Here is a 22,287-nt window from a genome sequence, read left to right on the forward strand (position 1 = left end):
GATGCCACAGAAGAATGCAGTAAGAGATGCCACACATTGTCCTATGTACAATCTTAATGCAGAATACTCATTCATGATCTAGCATGCAAACATTGGGCCATGGTCTGTGACTATTTTTGTAACCACACACTTTCTGTCTTTTTCAAAGCTTGGACTGGACGCTGGTCCAGTCCAACACGATTGTACAGAACAAATTAATTAATACAATTAATTAATTAATTGTACAAAACAATTGTTCTGTACAGCTCAACACAATTGTACAGAAGTGCATGAAAACATTTTTTTAAAAAAATTTGTTGTGGAAATTGGAGTAAAAAAAAATCAGAACTATCTGTTCCTGCCTCTACTATAGAACTCCTATGTATCAACCTAATTACTCCAATCAAAGTGCTCCTAATTTTTTAATGTCAAATATTTGCATAGGTGGTCCTAGGTAGCTGAAACACTGAGCGCTTCCAAGCTGCAGCTGAAGTTTGATATATGTGTCTACACATACATCCTCTGAAATGGTGCTGGTATTGATATCCAAGCTGTTTTCAGTTAATTCTGATAAACCTGCAGTTCTGTGTACATTTATATACATATAATGCATAAGTGTCTATACACATGTACATAGAATCATAGAATTGCCTGGGTAGGAAGGGATCTTAAAGAACATCTCATTCCAACCCCCTCTCTTGGCCAGAGACACCTTTTGCTAGACCAGGTTACTCAGAGCCACATCCAACCTGGCCTTAAACACTTCCAGGGATGGGGCATCCACAATTTCTCTGGGCAACCTGTTCCCCTGCCTCACCACCCTCACCGCAAATAATTTTTTCCTGTTATCTAATGTAACCCTACTCTGTTTGAATCCATTCCCTCTTGTTCTGTCACTACATGCTCTTGTAATAAGTCCCTCTCCATCTTTCCTGTAGGCTCCCTTCAAGTGCTGAAAGGCCACAATCAGGTCACCCTCAAGCCTTCTCTCTAGGCTGAACAATCTCAATTCTCTCAACCTTTCCTTGTAGGAGATGTGTTCTATCCCTCTAATTATCTCCTCTGGACTTGCTCATGTCCTTCCTGCACTGAGGACCCCAGAGCTGGATTCTGTACATGTATGTGTGTGAGCTACAGGTTTTTTAGAATGAAGACAAGTTAGTTTGGGCACCAGTAGCATTCCTGTGATAAGCACAATCTTCCCCGTCAATTATAAAGCAATTGTTCATGACAGGGACACCAGAACTTGCCACGTAGCTGGTGAGAAATGTTTGTGCCTCAATGTTTTCTTCAGCCTTCAGAAGTGCTGGTTACTCTGCAAGTCTTAAAGACTTTCTCTGTTAACTGAGAATGCCCTACTGAGGAGGAAGAATATAACCTTATCAGAAAATTGGTTAAATGTGTTTGCTAAGGACTCCCATGTTACAGTAAGATGCCCATGAAATGACCATGGAGAAATAGTTTTAGTCAGTGCATTTAAAGTGAAACAAACTATAGTTTAGAGAAGGCATTGTAGCCACAGGTTCTTTACACAGCAAATACGGCAAATGGTGAATTTATTTAAAAGTATCCACCAACCGGAGAAATAGAAAGAGAAAAATATGACTCTCCCCACCTCCCCTCAGTGTGAACAAGGTTAAGTAGCATTTGTGCAAATGGATATATTTCTGGCTTGGAGCCAACTGGGGAGAGAAAGTAGTGCTATAGATAGAATCCCAGAAGGTGTAACAGAAGTTGCAGCAGGCTGTTGGAGGCTGAAGTATGTCAAGAATGAGGTTAGCAATCAGTAATTCCAGAGACTTTATTTAATAAAGTGGAGTCTGCTCACAGGTAGCAGACTCCACAGAATTCTAAACATGGAAGCAATTGCTGGTGTTGTTCTACTACTTGGGACAGTAAGTATAAACATTTTTGATTTACTAAGAGAAGGACACTTCAACACTCATTTAAGGGTCCTGGCCACTTGACAGCAGCAGGCTTTAAGTTCCATAGATGTAAAAGTATCTTTCCCCTGTCATTAAAACTCTCACTTTTGAAGGAACATTACCAGATGAACTGATCTTGATCAAACACGTATTTTATACGTGGTATAATATTTTTTTTTTTAATTTAAAACTAAGTTTACTTTCCCAGTAAGATACTATTTTTTTTTTTTTGGCACAGGCATACAACAACATCATGTTCTCTATTCAGACAGAACATCCATCCACCCCTTATTTTCCTTGTAAAGAAGCACAGGGACAGGTTTTGGCCAATCTGCCTATAGCAACAGCTACTACTCTAATACAGTTATTATCTGTAATGTTAACCCTGCCCTCTGTAACTCAGCTGGGCTGGCTCAACATAACAAACACCACTGTAAGTAACAATGATGTGTTTCTGAGGCAGTAATATTCTAACTGCTCTTGAATCACTAATCTTGTGAACATTTCACACATATTTTACAATTAAAAGGGGAAGTTGGGTACAAATAAAATATACACCATCTAGGACTAGTGAAAGAAAAGATCATTATGAAGGTAGAGGTGTAAACCTGTGAAACTTACAGCAGGCAAAACCAGCCATACCCCCAAACCTCAGACTTACTTGCCCCTAATAATGGTTAACAGTTTCCAGCAATGTATAATTAGGGATCAATAAAATAACTCTGACACTGGAAACCACATTTCTCAAAGCAGTAGTTTTTGTTAATTGAATCATTATCTTTCTCTCTGCTTCTTGAGCTAAGGCATCCAGTGGTTTACTATGAGCCTGTATACAAATGCCTTCAATTAGTGGTTATTTCAAGGAGAGTTTATATTCTGCAGAAGAGCAAATTAATCTTTTCCCTTTTGAGATAACTGCATATTCAGGCCTCTGTGAATCATGGAAAGTGATGACAATTTGGAGGTAACAATTCTTTGTGAGGTGTACAGTTCCACAAGGTACAAGGAGAAATGACCAAGAAGCTTAAAGTGGCCTCTTTTATAATACATTCTTACAAACCTTCACACAGCACTTAAAAATGTGTGAAGCCATAGCACATTACACATAACAAGAATCAGACACAGGCTATCATAAAGGTTTTTGGAAAGACTACAGCCTAACTTAATGAATAATAAATATGCCTAAAAATGCAAAGTACTTGTTTTAATAATAAAATACTACTTTAAAGTGGATCTTTAGGCATTTGATCTGACTGCCACCCATCTTCTTGGGAAGTATATTCTTCTTAAGATCTACAACCTGACTGTCAGGTTGCCTGCTATTTCATCAGTATAAGCTCTTCAGACTCCACAATTTGGGCTGCTAGAAATAATTTCCATAATGTTTCCAAGAGTTAAAATAGTTTATGTGTGCAAAGCACTGGATTACATCTCAGAAATGTGGATTTTGTTCTTGTTTCTGTAGGCCACCCAGATGGGTAATCTGCAAGGTTACCACTCTATTTCTCAGTTTCTTAATCTGTAAAATGGGGATAATTATATTCACTAGATTTTAAAAAACATTTCAAGATATATGTGGTTAAGGATTAAGCAATGTGAATTATCGCTCATGAGTAAGACACAGCACTGACTTATTCACTTTCATACTAGCATCTTTATTTAAACATTCGCAAAACACTCATTTTGTCAAACAGCAACTGCAAAGAAGCTTTTATCCAGCACATGGGTAACTAGAATAGTAGAGAAGTGATGAGGCACTATCTGGTATTTTAACTTCGAGTAACTGCAGTAATAAAAAGAGTTTCCAATTCAAGCCTGCCCTCCGCTGGCCTTAGCAGAACACTGCTAATAAATTTTGGATCAATAGTATCCTTCTGTAATGAAGAAACTAAATTAATAGAGGCTAATGCATTTATTAAATGACTCCGTTATTCAGCATTTATAAAAATTTTGTAATAGTAGTTAAATTATTTGTAATATTTTTTAAAGTCCTATCTAGGCTCCCTGTCAAATTCATGTTTTTCAGGATTTCAAAAGCTCATCAGCATATCATCCATATTAGAGTTGCTGGAACTAAAATACAACATGGGAAGTAACGTTCTGCATGCGGCTTTAAAGAAATTTAATAGAAAAACTACAGAAAAATATTCTTCTTTACACAATTAATGACTCTAAGATATAGTGCTGTATGTATTAGTCATGTACTGACACCCTAAAAGAGACCAGGATCAGTCTAGTCTAGTACTCTGTCACTAGAAGCAGCCTGTCCCCTTAAGTATGAGAGGAAAAAAGACGACCATTTATTACTGTGTTTATTTTAGAAAGAATTTTCCATCACAAATACCACACACAAATAACTCATCTCTAAACTCAGGACGACTCATTTTCCTTTCTATTTTTAAAGTAGGAAGGTAATTGGGGTGTGGGGAACTATCTTATTTATACTTACACAGATTCAACCAGAGTGATTTCAACCCCAAGGTGACATTGGTGTCTGAAATACAAAATCTGAATCATTATGTACTGGATGATGTGATTGAGCTAAAAAAGCCTCTGGTTCATGCATCTTGTCATCTTCATGCTTTGTTACACATAACTGCATTTAATCTCTTGTGACTGCTACCTACATCTAAAATAAAGGAGTACAATATTGTTTCTTCAGATGTGTAGTTAATATGCACTTGAAAAAAAAAAGGGAAAATATAACTGTATTACAGAAATGGCTTTTTTTTTTGGACTGTTTAAATGCTTGGAAATCAGGTTAGATTCACAGCTTGTGCCAAATGTGCATAACAGACTTTATAAAGCAGAACATAAGGAATTTTCAGAAGTTCCTTGAATGTCCTCTGCATCTGCTAAAATTCTTGCTTAAATGGTTCTCATTCAAAAATGAGACCTTTAGAGTCTATTAACATTTCACAAAAAGCAGCAAAAGGCACACAACTAACCTGCCATTATGGGTTTGGGGTGGGTTTTTTTATTTGTTTGTTATTTTTTTTCTCTAGGCAGGAAGCTAGGGAAAAGCTACTGGAATCTCATTAATCACTGTAGTACCTACTGCTACAAATCACCCTTTTAAACCAGATTTCAGCATCTAAAATGACTAAAGTGCAGTTGTTCTGTACTTCTAGGAGAATAAAGTTTGAGATTTTTAATAATCCTTACTGAAAAGCAGCAGCAGTGATTGAAACACTGATAGGTATTTCCCTGAAAGGCCATTTGTTTTCTGTGCAGTAGTGGAAAGAGTCTTAGATGAACTTAAAGCCATGTGAAGCAGGCTGACAATATATAGAGAAGACACACTAGTGTGTCTACTTGACACACTATTACTATTTTGCAATTAGTAAAATCTAAAATCGTTTGTCTAGGCTAAATATGGCATATGACTCCACTAAAATAGACAAAGTATGGACAGAAACTGTGTATGAAAGGCAAAATGGAAGCATTTTAAGAGACAAAATTTTTTTGTAGTAGAATAATAAAAACTTCATTAACCATGAGTTGCGCTTCATTTAATCTTAATAGCACCAGATGAGACTTGGGAAAAAAAGACAAGAGCTTTCCTTGATTGCCTTCTGGTATCCAGGAAACACCTTAATTACTCTTCATTATGATACTATATTACTGATTCTAATCTTCCATGTGCTGAAGATCTCAATGAATTTTCAGTGAAATCTGAACTACTGAAATGCAAAAATTAAAGACAAACATAAACGTTGATACTTTTGTCCACACTGGTTGAATTTCCAAATTTTGAAAGGCAGCTCTTGCTGGAGTATCACCCTCAACAGGAAGCTCAGGCAGAACACCCTGACTGGGCTTGGCCAGAGGAGGTGTGAACTGCTCCTCATCTTCTTGGTCATGGTTAGGCCCTGCTGAATTAGGAGTAAGACAATGGGTTTGTCCTTAAGTTTCTGAAGTCAATTCACCCTAAGTGAACAATGAAGATTAAATCAATACCTATGTTCAGTTTAACTAAATAATTAGTTCAACATTTAGATTTACTATGAATTATTCAGTTTGTATATATACATGACACATTTCCTTTGTTGATTGGGCAATCTTATTCAAGATCTGAAAATACACATATTTTTACCTTTCCTTTTATGCTCTGGACTCAAATTTGTATTACAAGTTGTTATAAACTATTCTAATGACATCAGTAAAACATAGACTGTGCTATGCTTTAAATTCTATTGAAATTAAAGCTGTACTGAATTAAACTTTAATTTGCACTTAAAAAAAAAAATCTTAGTTTCACCAAACACCCTTCTTGTTTTGGACATTACAAGAAAAAAGGTTACTTAAAGATATATACAGTAACTGAAATTACATATAATTTGTTTTACTGGGACTTAAGACAAAACCCAGAACAAACTGGCAAAAAACCCACACGGACCTTTTTCAGCTCTGCCTGGCTTATTTCAACTCAGAGGTTTTTCTTTTTGCTTTACTACATGTTTTCTCCTAGCTTGTAACCCGAGTTAATTAGTAGCTTGTTGTACACCTTTATCTTGCAAAATCTGAGAGTGCATCCAAAAGCTCTATTGTAAATCAGTAAAGCGAGTGCTGTGCATCAATCAGTTGCATTTTCAAATATTTAATTGTCAGAAAAAGTTGTTTCAGCAGCATTTTTTTTTGTAGTTGGATGCTAAGAAGGGCTATTACAACACTCATTGAAGAGAGAAAGCAGAATATGACTTATAGTTAGAATTTATTTTTCAAATGCTGCAATTCTATGTCCTGTATCAGAGAGAAAAAAATCATTTTTCTCTGCAGACTTACTTTATCAATTTCATGGTTGTTTCACCACAATACAATTTACTAAGGTTGGAATTGATATAAAAGAACGTATACAAGCAAAGACTTTGGAAAATCAGAATATATTATTTGTTTTCCTCACCTTGTTTAAATCATAGTAAAAATTTGCCTAAAATAAGCATCTTTTAGGTCCTTTAAAATCTTTATAGATATGTGCTGTTAAAACAACATATTCTTCAGCAACAAAAATCTATTTGAGATGTGCTGACAAAGAAATGGTTTACATTAATAAAATACCTTTAGAAGAAAATCCTCCTAGAGTTAAACCATTGATGCTCAGCTGCTAAAAAGAGAGCTTAATTTAAAAAAAATGAATGAGTAAATATGGGTATTAGCTTTGGCCTCAGAAAATCCTTTTATCCATCAGAACTTTGCGTATCACTGAAAGTATGTAAGGAATCAGATTATTGTTTTCATCCTTGGCCAAGTACTGAAATCATAAAAGCATGCACTGAAGAACTGTTGTATTTTTAGAAAAACTATCTATGGTAAAAGGCAGCAGAATCTCTACATGTAACATTTAATTTTCATTATTAAGTAAAAATGGGTAGAATGGGAAAGTAACGCTTCAAACAGAACAACAGTTGTGAAGCAGGTAATATTCAATTTTTAAGAACATCAACAGTTCTTCTCAGAGGTCTCTAAAAGCATTTGATGAAGTTCTTTCAATGTTGTCTTACCTCAGACTGCTGATTCTCCTTCCCTGGCCTCTGAAGCTGTAATGAAGAATAATGAGATTATAACTCCATGTCACCATGTCAGTTTTGGTTTAAATAAATTGTACAGTTACTGTATTAAAGATAAAAAAATACTATACTTTGCTGTTTGTTCCTCCCACTCTGATCATCCTACTAATTTTCAATAATTTTCAGCCAGCAGCCAAGCCCCACACAGCCACGCACTCACTACACCTCACAAACACTGGGATCAGGGAGAGAATCAGAAGTGTAAAGTTCTTTTAAACCCCCAGAAAATACACAGGTTAAAGACAGTTTAATAGGGAAGGCAAAAGCTGCACACAAGCAAAGCAAAGGAATTAATTTGCTGCTGCCCATGGGCAGGCAGGTGTTCAGCCATCCCCAGGACAGCAGGGCCCCATCACATCTAACAGTTACTTAGGAAGACAAACACCATCACCCCAAATGTCCCCCTCTTCCTGCTTCTTCCCCCCACTTTATATGCAGAGCATGATGTCCCATGGTCTGGAACATCCCTTTGGCCAGTTGGGGTCACCTGTCCTGGCTGTGTCTCCTCACAGCCTCTCATGCACCCCCAGCCTCACCAGCACTACAGTATGAAAAGCAGAAGAGACTTTGGCTCTGTGCAAACCCTGCTCAACAACACCAAAGACATCTCTGTATTATCAACTCTGTGTTCAGCACAAGTACAAAACACAGCCACTGTGAAGAAAATTACCTCAGGTGAACCCAGCACAGCATCTGGCTATATCACTTTTCTTGGAAATATCCTGTATCAGACAGTGACCAGAATACATCCAACAAGTAACATACAGAAATTCCTATGAAGAAGATTCTAATTTGGACAGAAAATTTTTATATGCATTACAGCTCTGCATTCCAAGCATATTTTGAAACTATGCTAAATGCAAAAACTCAGATTTACTCACCCCAAAGTAATCCATGTCTCAATAACACTCAGGAGACATTTTGGAATTCTGGTTGTTTTGCACATGACCTAATTGGACAGCCTTTGTCTTTGCTATTTTGATTGTAGCACTTTCCATTTCTTTATCTCTGTCTTTTCTGGTCTTTGTGAAATGAGAAGGAACATTTCCCAGATCAGTGGTACTGCAGAGAAGCAGGGATTTATTAGACTAAGTGAATAGAAATACTAAAATGTAACAGAAGGAACATCATTACTAGGGCACAATAAAAATAGGAAGTTTAGTCGTAACAATGAAGTGAAATAGAATGTCTAGTCATAATAGACTACTGTTTTTACTGACATTGTAAAGGTTCATCCTGCAGTGGAAATCTGTTGAAGAGCTCTTCCTTATGTTCTTGTGCTATTTATACTGATCTATGGTATAATACCAAAGTATGAAACATCCACCATAGCGTCTTTGAAATCTAAGTTCCTCCTAAATAGGGTCAAACTCAAACTTTGCTCCCAAGCAAATGAATTTAATGCAGCTTCTTGTCAGTAAACCAGGGAAATCTCAAAAGTGAGATTTTTAAGTGCATAATGGAAACCTGCAGGGATTTCCTATCAAGTTTACAGTGATTTTTCAGAGACTTCAATGTGTCACTGCACTTTGTCTCCTTCATCAGCCTCTGAATTGCATGTACTGTTGCATGGTTTTATTTTGTGGTTTGCTGAGATTAAACTTTAGAGGTCTGGAATTCTTTGACCTGAAAGGCACTCTTGGTACTCAAAAAGACAAGTTAAAGCCATCTGACCAAGTATTATTTCCCTGAACCTGACAATTCACTGTTTCAGTCATATCTTTAAACAATCTCAATTCCCTCATTTGCCCATAAAAATGGAAGTATTTGGCCATTTTACCATGAGTATTAGTGATATTTATTTGCTGTGAAAACACTTGTGGAATTACTGCTAATCAAGTTAATAAAACAGTAGGGATTCATGTTCTTGTTCTGGTTGAAACCTCTGCAATTTTGTTTCTGATTTTTTTGTTATTGCTGATCACATGAAGCTCCAAGGCAAAAGAAATTCAGAAGTTTTTGCCACAAAAGACTTTCAACATCTATGGTATCACTAATTTTCTTTTGTCATTCCAGCAACTGGAGCTCTTGTTCTTCTTAGTTAATGGATACACTATTCCAAGTGAGTTTGTCTTCATTATCAGCCACAAGAAAAAAATTAAATAAAATCAAAATCCTTCATAGAAGTGTTATCACAATAAATTACAAACATGAGTACTCATAGCACAAAACTTCTGTCTTCTCCAGACAGAGTCTCCTCCATTTTATGGTCCCCATTTCTTTGGGTATTATGTTTTCTCCCTTCAAAACAGCTCAATGTTTCATGCCCAATCACAGGTACGTTTGCTTTATGGGCTAATTGTCAATATTTGAATTATGTGATTAGTGCTGTCCCAGAACTTTCGGAAGTATGACTGCTGCTCTCCTTCCCCCTTTGTGTGAGTCAGTAGATCACAAAAGAACTGCTGAGCTCTTCGACCTTCTAACATTCTAGGTGACACAGGAGCCAAATAAAGGCATGGAAAACTTCTGGGGTCAGCACAACCATTTACTGGTTTCTTTTTTCATTGTCAAGGTTTTGTGGGTTTGTTGGTTGGCTAGTTGAGGTCTTTCAGTGCAAATATGATATGTTGGACAGTTTGAGACTATGGATATGTGTTATGATGAAATAAGTGCTCTTCTCTGTCAAAATTCTTAGTTTACACACATCCTTTCACAGCTTCAGTATGTAAGACTGTGTAAATCTTGACCAGTAACTATACAGAATCAACACTGGTTTATTTGCACAAACATGCACCCTTGTGCTCTTCTAGCACTGATTTTGTCTGTGAGAAAACTGGCAAAGTAATATAACTTTCTTGCTACTAATTTCCTGGCTTTTTTACTTAAATCAATGAAATAACCTACAAGGTTTTAGTCAAACATTCAAATTGGCAGACATGACAAATGAAGGCTACCAAGTTTCTGTGCTCTGAAAATTATTCCTTGACTCAATGTGTGAAGGAAAGATCTGGTACATGTGGCACACTTTGGTGAGTATTCTTTGTCAAGAACACCCACAATAACACTACATGCACTGTGTCACATGTGTCAGTGTTACACTAATTCTCAAAGGAGACAGAGCAACTGTTCAACACTTCATATCAGGTGATTTGTACATTCGACTTTCTGAATCCCATTTGCACTAAAATTACAGGAAGGAAAAATACCTTTTGAACTTTATTCCACTACAGTGGGTCATATTTTATTGCAATATTTTGTAAGAGATTATTAACAAGCTGTGCACTGTAATGAACAGTTGGTTTTGTATGTTTAGAAAGAACAAGCTGTAACAGTAACCACAGTGTGAAAACACATCTCACTCAGCCCCATCTACAAAGAAAAAACAATTTAATACAAACTGCTGAAAAATATGTTCCTGCAAGTCAAAAAAAAACAGGTTCAATGGTTTGAGTTCTCTTTTAAGTATGACAAGCCATTACCAATTAATGGATGTGTCTCTTGCACTACACTGGTTCAGAAGAAAAGTAAATTTTTTATCTTGAATGTTTGTACAATTCTACTTACACGTACTAATTTGAAAAGTTTGACAACAGTGATATACCAAAAAAATTGAAATCCAACACAAACTTGTAGATATAAAGACTTGTTCTCTTAATTTGCAGTCAGAATCCCAGAATTTCCCCCCCAAAGGCATATTCTTTTAGGAAAGGTGTAGGCTCCTAGTCCTATGAGCTTCATACTGATGCTCATGATGAATACAGCACTGATGCCTAACCTTTCCATAGGGATAAGCTATTCAGTTTATAAAGGAGACACTCACAAACTGTATGCCTCTACTTGTCAGATATCAATAAATGTGTGTCAATCATATGACTAGAAATACTGGTGTATCCCATGTTTAATGTGTATGGAAGCACAGGGCAGTGGGACTGGTGTACAATATGAAAAGCTGTGCATTCTGTAACATGACTGCATGTCTGTGCCATGACCTCACCCAACATGTTCTTTCATACCCCACACTTTGATTATTCATAGACCATGGCAAAAGCATGCCATGGGCTGCCAGAACCCTTCATGTTGCCTGCAGTTTTCTACCTGCCTCTACCTTGAGAGCAAGTAGTGAACTAAAAGCTCCTATTTCTATCTTGAAATGGCAGAATGGGCATCCACACACTGGAAGAGTAAATGGTATATCTGAACAAGTAATATTTATTATATCCCTGGATTCTTTCTTGTCTCTAAAAAGCACTGACTTGCTGCTATTCTTAATGTGACAAGTTGGCTACAGAACTTCAAGTAACTGCTGTAGACAAACCAACAAATAACATGCAGAACTTTGCTATAGGTAGCAGACATGATACAGCCTGATGGTGTTAACTGCTGCAGCTGCATTAGTAATAACAGGAACCTGAAGACTTGCATCTGGCGTGGATCTGGCATTACAGCAAAAGGCAGGAGGCTACCTGAGAAATAATGAAAACATGGTAAAGACATGATATAACTGGTTGAGTCGGTGGTCAGGGCACTGCAAGGTCAGAGACCATTCCTATAGGTTAAAAAAGAAAATGCCTCAGTGCTTATCTGGGCTCTGAGGTTAAGGACAACAAACTCCCAGTGCTGTGCTGGCAGTTTTTAGGTATCAGGTTTCCCTCTCCCCATATTTGTAGTCAAGCTTTCACTCCTTGAATTCCTCGTTTCCATGGACTGGATACAGCACACAGCCTAGTGTCAAAAATCACGGAATATCCCGAGTTGGAAGAGACCCACGAGGATCATCGAAGTCCAGCTCCTGGCCCTGCACAGGACACGCCAAGAGTCACACCATGTGCCTAAGAGCGTTGTCCAAATACTTCTTGAACTCCGTCAGGCTTGGTGCTGTGACCACGTCCCTGGGGATGAAATGAAATGAAAACTGTTCCAGTGCCCAACCACCCCCCGGGGGAAGAACGTTTTTCTAACATCAAGACTAAACCTTCCTTGACACAGCCTTATGGAGAGCTTCACGGAGAGGCATTTCTAATTTTCTCCGGGAACACTTTTTCTTAGCATTCCATCTCTACCCTTCACTTACCAAAGGTACTTCCTACCCTCCACAGGCGGCGTGTGCGCAACACCTCGAGAGCTCCGGAAAGAGCAAGCACAAGAGTGCGGCAGGACCCAAGGCGCGCAGCAAGACCCACAGCGCTTGTAGCCCCCGCGCCCCTCACAGCCGGGCGGCCCCGCTGTGCCGATCCCGCTGCCGATCCCTCAGCTTGCGGCGCTGGAAAGCGGGCGGGATGAGCCCACCGGGGTCGCGACGGGCAGAGAACACCCGGTGGCCACAGCGCCGCCCGCGGCCGCCATTTCCTCACCCGCCCGAGGGCACGGCCAGCCCCGGTCCCCGCCCCGCAGCCCAGCGATGGGTCCCACCCAGCGCACGGCACTGTTACGAGAGCGGCCGCGCTCCTCCTCCTTCTCCTCCTCTTCCTCCTCCTCCTCCTCCTCTCTGCCCCGCCGCCGGGATGCCGAAGCTTAGCAAGGAGGCCAAGCAGCGGCTACAGCAGCTGTTCAAGGGCGGCCAGTTCGCCATCCGCTGGGGCTTCATCCCCGTAGTGCTCTATCTCGGTCAGTGCCGGGCGGGGGACGCGCGGGGGCCCTCGGCGGCCATTGCCGCGGCCGGGGTCTGGGGCGGCGGCTCCGATGGCCGCTGTCCGCCCCCGGGCCCGTCCGGGCGCTGCCGGGGGGCGGCGGGGCCGAGGGAAGGGCCCGGGGGCCCAGGGCCGCCCCGCCGCGCTCCCCCCGCCGCCCGCGGCCATCGCCGCGCATGTGCGCAGGGGAGGGCGGGGTTGCCCTTGGCCGAACTGTGGGACAGGGATTTTTGTTATAGTTGGGTATTTTGTTTGTTTGTATGGGGTTTGTTTGTTTTTTTTCCCCCCCTTCTTTGTAAAGAAGAAGTATGTGAACCTCCCACTTTACTCGGCCTTAGTGAGGCCACATCTGGAGTGCTGTGTTGAGTTCTGGGCTCCTCAGTGCAGGAAAGACGAGGAGCTGCTGGAGAGGATCCAACACAGGGCCACGAAGGTGATTAAGGGATTGGAGCATCTCTCTTATGAGGAGAGATTGCAGGTGCTGGGCCGGTTTAGACCAGAGAAGAGAAGACTGGGAGGAGATCTCATTAAAGCGTAGAAGTATCTTAAAGACAAATTCCAAGAGATTGGAATCAGACTCTTTAGTGGTGCCCACCTACAGGACGGCGAGCAAAGGTCATGAACTAAAACACAAGAAGTTCCACCTCAACATGAGGAAGAAATTCTTCGTGTTGAGGATGGCAGAGCACTGGAACAGGCTGCCCAGGGAGGTCATGGGGTCTCCCCCTCTGGAGACATTCAAAACCCAGCTGGACTCGTTCCTGTGTCACCTGCTCAAGGTGACCCTGCCTTGGCTGGGGGTTGGACTAGGGGATCTCCAGAGGTCCCTTCCAACCTAACAATTCTGTAAGAATAATTTTTTTTTGCCCCTTTTCTTCCCTGGAGGGCAATCCTGTGTGAGGGCCCCTCTGGGGTATGGGCAGAGCACTGAAGCTGCCAAACAGCACATGGGGCTGTGATTTAACCCTGTGTCAGTGACTGCCTGCTGTAGTAGTCAAGGCTGTGCTTTGTGCTCTAGGGAGTCTGTGGTGAGGTGAATGCTGGGAGCACTTCTTCATGGTGCTGAGGGCAATGCCACCCTCTGGCTGAGGTTGAATTTCCTGCAACAGGAATACAGCTTACAGTCTCTCTCCCACCAAAAATGGTGTGGCTCCTATTTCCAAGCTGCAGTGGAATGTTAAGAGGATGCCTTGATGTTGTGCTTGGTGCCCAGGATATGTGTTGCTCCTGTCATCGGGCTGGCCAGGCATTACTGCCACATGGTAGTTCTGCTGAGTTAGAGTTGTATGCCATCAGCTGTCCTTGTTAAAGAGCTTGACCCACTTAGGACAGGCACATGTGCCACAGGCCTGACACGTTTCTTCATTTCTTTTGGGGTCCAGGAAGGCTGATCTCTGGAATTCATTTGGCTTACTTTCTGCCCAAACTGTTGGGCTTTTTGGGAAAAGCACCTAAATCAGGCAGGCATCTTTGCATTGAATGCAAACATGAAAGAGGGCTGGGAGCTTAGTGTGTTTTCAGTCAAATCTGAGAGGTTGTTTTGATTAATTGAAGGGAATGCAGTGCCTGGTTTGAAGGGCTTTGACTGTTTATAGATAACAACCAGGGAAATGTTGGTCTCTTCAGCTGTTACAGAAGTGCTTTAACATCAACTACAAGCAAAAGAAGTCACTTCAAAAGCTATGGAAAAACTAATTATCATTTTTAGGTCTGAACTTTAATTGCATTTCCATTTTTAGTTTAGCAATGATTTTAAATTAATAAGTTTTGGGTTGGAATTTCAGCAGAGTTTTGTGACGTAATTTGTTGAAGTTTTGTTTTGATTTAATTCCATGACAGTATCTGTGGATGTGGGAAAAATGCTCTTCTTTCTTAGTGATATCCGAGTGTCATGTTACTGGCACTAATAAGTTACATTAGTGACATTCAGTAAGTTACTTCAAATTGTATAAAGCCACCTTACTGTATTTACAGTTGCACTAACACCAGGGTATATTTTTTTATACGCTAGTATATTTTTGTTATGTAGCAGTAAGAAATTTAAGTTGTAGTAGTTTAGGTTCATATTTCCACAAAATAAGTGGGCTGCACCACTTCTGTATAGCCTTATAAATTTATCTGGTTTTCTTATTTAAAAATACTGGGGGTGAGGGGAGGAGCCAGAAACATTCACACACAGCGTGACTGCAGTTAATGAATTTTTAAGCTGTGTTGCTGGACAGTATGGCAGCCAAAGAACTCAGGTCAGGATGTCTAATAGTCTCAAATCATTCAAGGTTGTCTTCAAAGAGCTTTTCCAGTGCCTGTGAAGTTAATGGAACTTTTTCCATTAACCTTTGTGGCCTGTGTTTCGGGCGACATGACATTAGTTATTTATTTTCTGTAAACAAGGGAAATAATATATTTTTCATGAAACATTCACTTCTAGATAGCCAGTGCAGTGTTGAACAGTCCCTGAATTGCACAGTTCTGTTTCAAGACTTTCATTTTACAGTCCAGAGAGCAAAGATACTTCATATGCTAAACCTTCAGTTGCTTCCCTAGCATACATATACTTTAGTCAGTTGGTATACTTGAGTCACTGGGGACTTGGGATGAACTCTTTGTAGTTAACTTTCATTTCATTTTCCTGGGTATTAGAAAATAACTTGTTTCTTTGCAAGCTTTAGTATTATGTAGCTTTTTCCTAAAAGTGCCAATTAGAATAGAAGATTTGAGGTTTAATTGATTAAACATTTAGCATTCTGTCATGCTAAATGGAGTGAACTGTTACTAAAAAACTGCTTTTAAGTTGTGTGTTAGATATCATTGGAAAATTGGCTGTTAGGCCTCAAGGTGCTCACTCTACACCAGTTTTAGGTGCCTTTGTTGGTAGAGGCCTGCTAGGTTGCTTTCTGAACAGCATTTAAAACCTGTGGGTTTGTGTGTGTAAAAGTATATATGTCTTGATCTCTGGGATAGATGACTTCCTTCATCTCATACAGTTAGTTGACCCTGAATTTTAAGTCAGGTAAAGATGCAGATAAGACTCTTGAAAAAAGGAAAAGTCTACACTAGTATTTATTTTCTTTGCTTTCTATCCCTCGTAAGAATACACACTTTTTATTCAGGTTAGTGCACAGCTTCATTAATCACAATTCTCTGTTCAGTAGGGTTTTTTTTTATTGTTATTTAATGGGCTGGAATAATTTGATAAAGATTTAATTATATACAAATCTGCACATGCTTGTTTATTTTTATAGATGTATTAATGTATGTTTCACTTCAGGTTTTAAAAGAGGCGCAGATCCTGGAATGCCTGAGCCAACTATCTGGAGGTATGTATTGGTTCCAAATGTCCATACAAACTCAGTGCAGATAGTTACTGATTTGGGTGTTATCTCTGGCCAGCAACGGTTGTGAATGATGCTTCCATCCCTTGTTTTTAATTGTTGTGGTTCTTGTTTCTTTGGAAATTCAAATGACAAGTCAGCAAAGTTCTAGTTCTTGGGAAGACCTTAATTTTGCATAGTTTTTAAGATATGGAACTTCCTGTGTCTTTTGTGTTACAGCTGCCCTTCTAATCTCTTGTAGAGCTAGTTTGTGCAGGTTTCTGCACTGAAGAATAACTTCTCAGATTTCTAGCACAACTTGAAACCAAAACCCAATCTCCTTCTGCCTTTGCAAATGAGGGAATAACATGGCATAAAAGGTGCATGAAATAATGGGCTGTATCCTTCAGTATTAGTCACTGTCATGAGGCAAAGTACATTAGGCTCATATTGCCTCTTTCTTGTGGGACTCTTTGTTATGCTGCAGTGTTATGGCATTAATAATGCTTAAGTTCTAGTGACATTTAAGTTTTATTGAAGGCCTTCCTTGGGTCTAATTAATTAAAGTTTTGGAGAAAGGGTGGTTCTGTTTTTCAAGAAATGCCTTTGATTACTGGGCAGGACCAGGTATTCCTAAAACAAATAATTGATGGACTGTATTGTTTGCAAAGTTAAAGATTAACTCTTCTGGCTTCACATAGTTACAGTGTCTAGAAATCCCATTTTTAGGACTGAGTAATTCAGTAGAAAGAGTAGAAGATAAGGGAAAAAAAGTAGTAAGATCATGTTAAAATTTCAGTGGAATCTGTTGTCTTAATAACCAAGTTCCGGCAGCTGTTTTCTTGCTGACAGTGTTTCTATGTTTAACTTTGCTGGTGGTTTGAGACTTCTTTTTTTTTGGTGTGCATGATGTGTTTTGTACCAGAATATATCTATGTGGATGCTACAAACAGATGTTTGGTCTAATCTGAAGCTTACAGATGCTCATTTTTGAGAGCATGTGTTGATGCTCTGTAGGCTTAAATTTTACTTTAAAGGTGGCATTATTTCAGTATTTTTGGGGCTAGTGTTTATTCTGTATATTTGTAGGGTCGTTCCTCCAGATTTGTGTTTTACAAATACCAATTTAAAGACAAGTATGTGCTGCAAATCTGACTTTCATTTCCTCCCCCTCCCCTTTCAGTTTACTTTGGGGCTGAAGGCTGTGGTGGTCCTGTTGTAGACGCAGCCGATGGACAGTGTCAGAAGATACGTACATTCCAGAGGATGAGGCCGACACTTAGACCAGCTGGATCAATCAGCTTGCTAATGACATAGGTTGTACATACAACAAAATGACATTTATATGGACCTAACTTATTTGCATTACGGTGTAATTAAATAAATACTGTTTGAATGGATACACTTTGGTTTTAAGTCTTTACATAATATAATGTAGTAGTTTATTTGTTACAGAAGCCCATGGTGGGGGTTTTGTTTTGTTGTGTTTTTTTCCAAAATACAGTGATATTTAACGCCCATACTTACCCTTGATAATGATTGCCTTTTGGGTAAAGATTCCTCTTTATCTTCACAGTAACCAGAAAATTGAGCTGATGTTTTAAATTAGCTCCAATATTCTTCAAAGGTTCCTTGCCCGAATATTGGTAAGCCTGTGTGGCTGGTTACTGTGCTGATCCACTTTGGGTTTTTTATCTCCTTCTGGATTATTTTATCTGTGGATACAGTAAGGATTGAGGGATGTGTATATTTGTGTTTTCTAGCACAGTCAGATATTAAAAAAGTATCCTTTTCTGCTAAATTTACCTATAAATGCCATCTGTGTTTTCTGGGATTCGGGATGGGGTGGGAAGACAGAACAGTTGAGTGCTCTGTGTATATCTGTATAAATTGCTCTTAGAGTAAGGGAAAGTTACTAATGTATAACTGAAGGAAGAAAATAAGTACACTAAATAAGGTATGTGCTTCGTTGTTATGCTGAAGTCTTGCTCTTTGGACCATGGTTGTTTTGGTCTCAATAGATTTTTGGTTTTTAACACTGAAGTTCAAGTACTAAAATGGTGACTGGTTTCTGTTAAATAGAAGCTGTTCTGGGTAAATTGCTCTCTCCTTTCCAGAAACATGCTGGGTAGTTTGTATCTCTGTGGTGATTTTTAAAAAATAATGTTTATTGGCTCCAAATTATCATTGCAACAGAGGTATTCTGGATTCTGGCATGGCTTTTTTTCTTAAATTCCACAGATTTTCAGGCAGTTTTTACATTAAATGTTTAAGAATAGGAGATTGCTCAGTTTTTCATCTGCCATGACAATTCATGGTAAAACGTTACTGTGTTTAAGGGCTGTGATTGGAAAAAGAGAGAGAAATTAACCAAGGGAAAAAACTTAAATTGAAAGGCAAGAATTGGATAGAAAAAAGTGAAAACTTTTATGAGAGCTAATGCAAATCAGCATGTTCTTTAAAATTCCATTAATCACTATAAGTCAGTCAAATGCCTTGAAATACTGGCATGGCTACTGCTAATAGACTGCTGACAGTGGAACAGAGCAAGGACTGAATGCAGAACAGTTTCTTGTGACAGTATATCCTTTTGCTAGTGCAGCCTTTCTAGTGCCTTTTCTCTTACAGTAACTTGAGATTAATGTAACTGCTCATATGTCTTAAATTATGAAAGAAATTAATTTTTTTATTATTTTTCTTGACTGATCCTAATGATAATAGTTATGAAATAATCTGTTGGTATGTGGTGGTGGCTTTAATCATGATAGGAACATTTTTCTTCTGTTGAGTTCCATGCAGTAACCTGAGATATTCAATACTAAGAGATACAGTATTTGGTGTGAAGTAACTCATCTTTCTCAATCAGATTTTGCATTTTACACGGGTGTACAATACCCAGAATGCAGCAGTGGGTGGAAGGACCCAAACACCTGCAGAAGTGTATTTCATATGCTCTGTTTTATGTCTAACATTTGGGGATGTGGTTTGTGGGTCGTAACCGCCACATGGTTCCTCTGGCTGCTTTCCAAGAAAGATAATATTTTGCAAGAGGTAGAGAAATAGGGAAGTGTTTCCTCTTTCATTAAAAGTTTTACAAAAGCATGCATATGTCAAGCACAGGCCAGATTCTGTGACGTCTCTATGCTGAAAGTTCATCATAAAAGTTGCGTTTCAGGTTTTTTGCAACTTGGAATCAATGGATAAATATTGCTTATGCAATTCTTACTTTAAGCACATTGGATAGGAAATTTTTGGTAATTCACTGCTACGGTAGTATGTTTCAGGAAATCATTAGCATACAACTCTTGGGTTTTCAAATTGAGGAGAAAAAAGTCTCTTATAGTACCTTCAAATCAAGTTTAATTTAATGCTAGCATGTAGTATAATGTTTTTTGTTTTTATGTCCCAACTTTCATTCCATATAGTGCTCTTCCTGTAATTAAAATGTGAGTGAAAATTCTCCTTAAATAAACATTTATATTTTTCCCTGGTGGAAAAAAAAAAAAAAAAAAAAAGAATAGGTATGAATCATTAAATCTTGGTAATTAATTGTAAGGTAGCAAAAAAAAAAATGGGAGATATTTTTCTTCAGGTTTAAAGATGAAGAAATCTTTGGTTTGGATGTTTTGAAGCTACTTTGCAGTTTTTCTGTTGTTTTCACAAAATTTGGATGTGCCTCTGAGAGTGGATCAGTGGTTAGGGAAGTTATACATTAAACAGATTCTTGTGAAGAATCTTAATTCTCTTAAATAAGGTCAGGAATTATGCTAGTTTTAGCAAGACTGGGGTATTTTTGGTGGTGCCAGGGAGAAGAGGGCAGGTCTGTGGAGTGAGGTGGAAGAGCTCTCATGTTGGTCAAGGCTGGGGACTTGAATTAGGTATTATTAATTTCAAGTGCTTTAATCTATGATTTTTTCCTTTCTGTTTTTCTTCCAGTAGAACTTGAGAAAATTTTGTTTTACTGTCACACAGTCACATGGGAGACACTTAAAAAAGAACAAAAATGAGTTTTCTTGCTTGACTGTACTGATCTGTCACTGAATGAGTGCCTTCCACAGCCAAGTGCAGATTATTTTCTGTGATGGGGTTTGTGATGGAGTCCTGTGAACTCTTAGTGTCAGAATAAAGCCAGTGAGCACAGTTTACTGAAAAATGGGCTCTGGTTGCCACAGCTGAGCTCAAGGCTGCAATGTGGATGTGTGAAATAAAATCATTGATGCTTCCTGTGTTTGGTGGCAACTGTACTGACTTTGAGGTATCCCACTGATCTCAGCCCTGAGATAGGGATTGTTTTGCTTTTTACTTTGTGCCATCAAAGTGGAGGAAGGTGGAGTGGTGCTTGTGGTTGCCTCAGTGTCAGGGAAATGCTACCTGGCACTGGAGCCTGTTGGACCTGGTGACAAGCAGTTGTGCAAGGGATAGAGAGGGAGTCTTGTGAGTTTGGTGGTTTTCTTGGTCTTCATGTATGGGCTGTGTATCTCCTGGTAGCAGGCTAGGAAAAGAATGATCAGTTTAGTGTCATTGCTAAAGGGGAAAAAAAAATCTGGCTTTCAGTATAATTTTTTTCTTAATAATTTAATCTACAAAGAAACCTATCTGTGTGCTCCATAAACTCTTCAAGGCCTGGCCAGTTGTGAAGCAAAGTAATCAGGAATTTGTAACAGGTTTCTAATTCTGCAACAAATTCCCAGTGTAGGCACCACTGGTACAAAGTAACTGTACTGTGTTGAATCACAGTTATAAAACAGAGACGCTGTGATTTTTTTTTTCCCTTGAATGAATTAATCAGCAAAGCTCCTATTAGCTGAACCATAACATTTAAACACATAAACTGGGCAGACCAAATCCATGTTCAGAATATTGTTACAATAGGCCCATTTTGGTGAAGTATAATATATATGTATTTTGCTGCTTTGTGTGGCTGTCTTCCAAAATGGCTGTAGGTGACAAAGAGCTACTTACTATATTATCTTCTTGCATTGTGTGGTAAATGAAAGAGACATCTAATATAATGGTTTTTATCAGGAAAATTGCTAAATCAAACTATATACCCTGGATATTTTTGGAAATATTTTGTTACAGGCTTGGAATCTAAGCTATGATGATACGGATGATATTTGGAAATTAAAGCTCATTACATCTGTTTTCACCACAGGAGGAGAGACCACATCCTGTTAAATGTCATATGACTAACTTACTTTTCACAAATAACATCTTAATTGCAATTTCTAAATACTTTTCCATAATGGTGTGTGATGAAGTAGCAATTTCTTGGTTAAGCTTGTGGGTTACATACATTGTTTCTTGGTTGTGCTTATGTTAATTCAGGATTGGAGAATGGGTTAGATTGAATGTATACCTGCTGTGTGGAAAAGAATATTGCGGGGCAAATCAAATCTCAGTGTTTTGATTTTGATGGTGAATGTTTGGTTTTTTAAAATGTTTTCTCAGGAAAGATTGAATCTTGGATTCTGGTCACTGAATAGAAATCCAGATTGCAAAATTTCTGTTGAGTGTTTTCTGATGACTGCAAAAGTCAGTCTTGAAAATATAGGAGGATTTGGTTAAATATGTTTAGATTACAGAAATTGGTTGATTTTGCTAGTAATTCATGGAAAAAGTAGTACTTCAAGACTGAAGACTGCAGCAGTTACATTTATTGGGGGCAAGGGGGTAGGTGGGTCTTGGTTTTCCCCTTATCAAGAAGAGGAAGGAAATTCACTGAGAGAGATCAAAAATTGTTATCTAATCATTTTACTTGAAAAGCAATGACTTAGTCACAAGGTTTGTAGTTTATATATCCTTTTTTTTTTGACAGTACCTTGACCCTGAGGACTTTGATGTATACTACTGCATACTTACCTTTCTGTCATTTTATCTTTTAAATTGAAATTGGAAAATGTTATAAGTTACAAATAACAATGGCAAGCATAGG

The 22,287-nt window shown here is 38.7% G+C and overlaps 1 protein-coding gene, 1 long non-coding RNA gene and 1 other non-coding gene across 3 annotated transcripts; 1 reads left to right on the plus strand and 2 right to left on the minus strand.

Moving 5' to 3' along the window:
- Positions 1-3,535: 3,535 nt before the first annotated feature.
- On the minus strand, positions 3,536-12,695 carry LOC106628021 (uncharacterized). Its single transcript, XR_001331211.2, has 4 exons — positions 12,486-12,695; positions 8,353-8,533; positions 7,406-7,441; positions 3,536-5,779 (listed from the first exon to the last, which is right to left on the minus strand). It is a non-coding gene; the product is annotated as an uncharacterized LOC106628021 (long non-coding RNA).
- On the minus strand, positions 7,064-7,151 carry LOC148185212 (small nucleolar RNA SNORD93). The gene has a single exon (XR_015774578.1). It is a non-coding gene; the product is annotated as a small nucleolar RNA SNORD93 (small nucleolar RNA).
- Positions 12,696-12,845: 150 nt separating the features above from the next.
- TOMM7 (translocase of outer mitochondrial membrane 7) lies at positions 12,846-17,752 on the plus strand. Its single transcript, XM_005518870.3, has 3 exons — positions 12,846-13,018; positions 16,310-16,358; positions 17,536-17,752. The coding sequence occupies exons 1-3, from the start codon at positions 12,916-12,918 to the stop codon at positions 17,549-17,551; spliced, it is 168 nt and encodes a 55-aa protein (XP_005518927.1). The 5' UTR covers positions 12,846-12,915; the 3' UTR covers positions 17,552-17,752.
- The last annotated feature ends 4,535 nt before the right edge of the window (positions 17,753-22,287 follow it).

The sequence above is a fragment of the Pseudopodoces humilis genome, chromosome 1 (assembly GCF_049639895.1).
Source record: "Pseudopodoces humilis isolate 2021_Gansu_Grassland_sample_001 chromosome 1, ASM4963989v1, whole genome shotgun sequence".
In the NCBI taxonomy this organism is placed as follows: Eukaryota; Metazoa; Chordata; class Aves; order Passeriformes; family Paridae; genus Pseudopodoces; species Pseudopodoces humilis.

Coding starts and splice junctions, on each gene's coding strand:
- TOMM7 (XM_005518870.3), top strand. CDS start 12,916: ATGCCGAAGCTTAGCAAGGAGGCCAAGCAGCGGCTACAGCAGCTGTTC. Junction 13,019..16,309: donor CCCCGTAGTGCTCTATCTCG/GTCAGTGCCGGG, acceptor GTTTCACTTCAG/GTTTTAAAAGAGGCGCAGAT.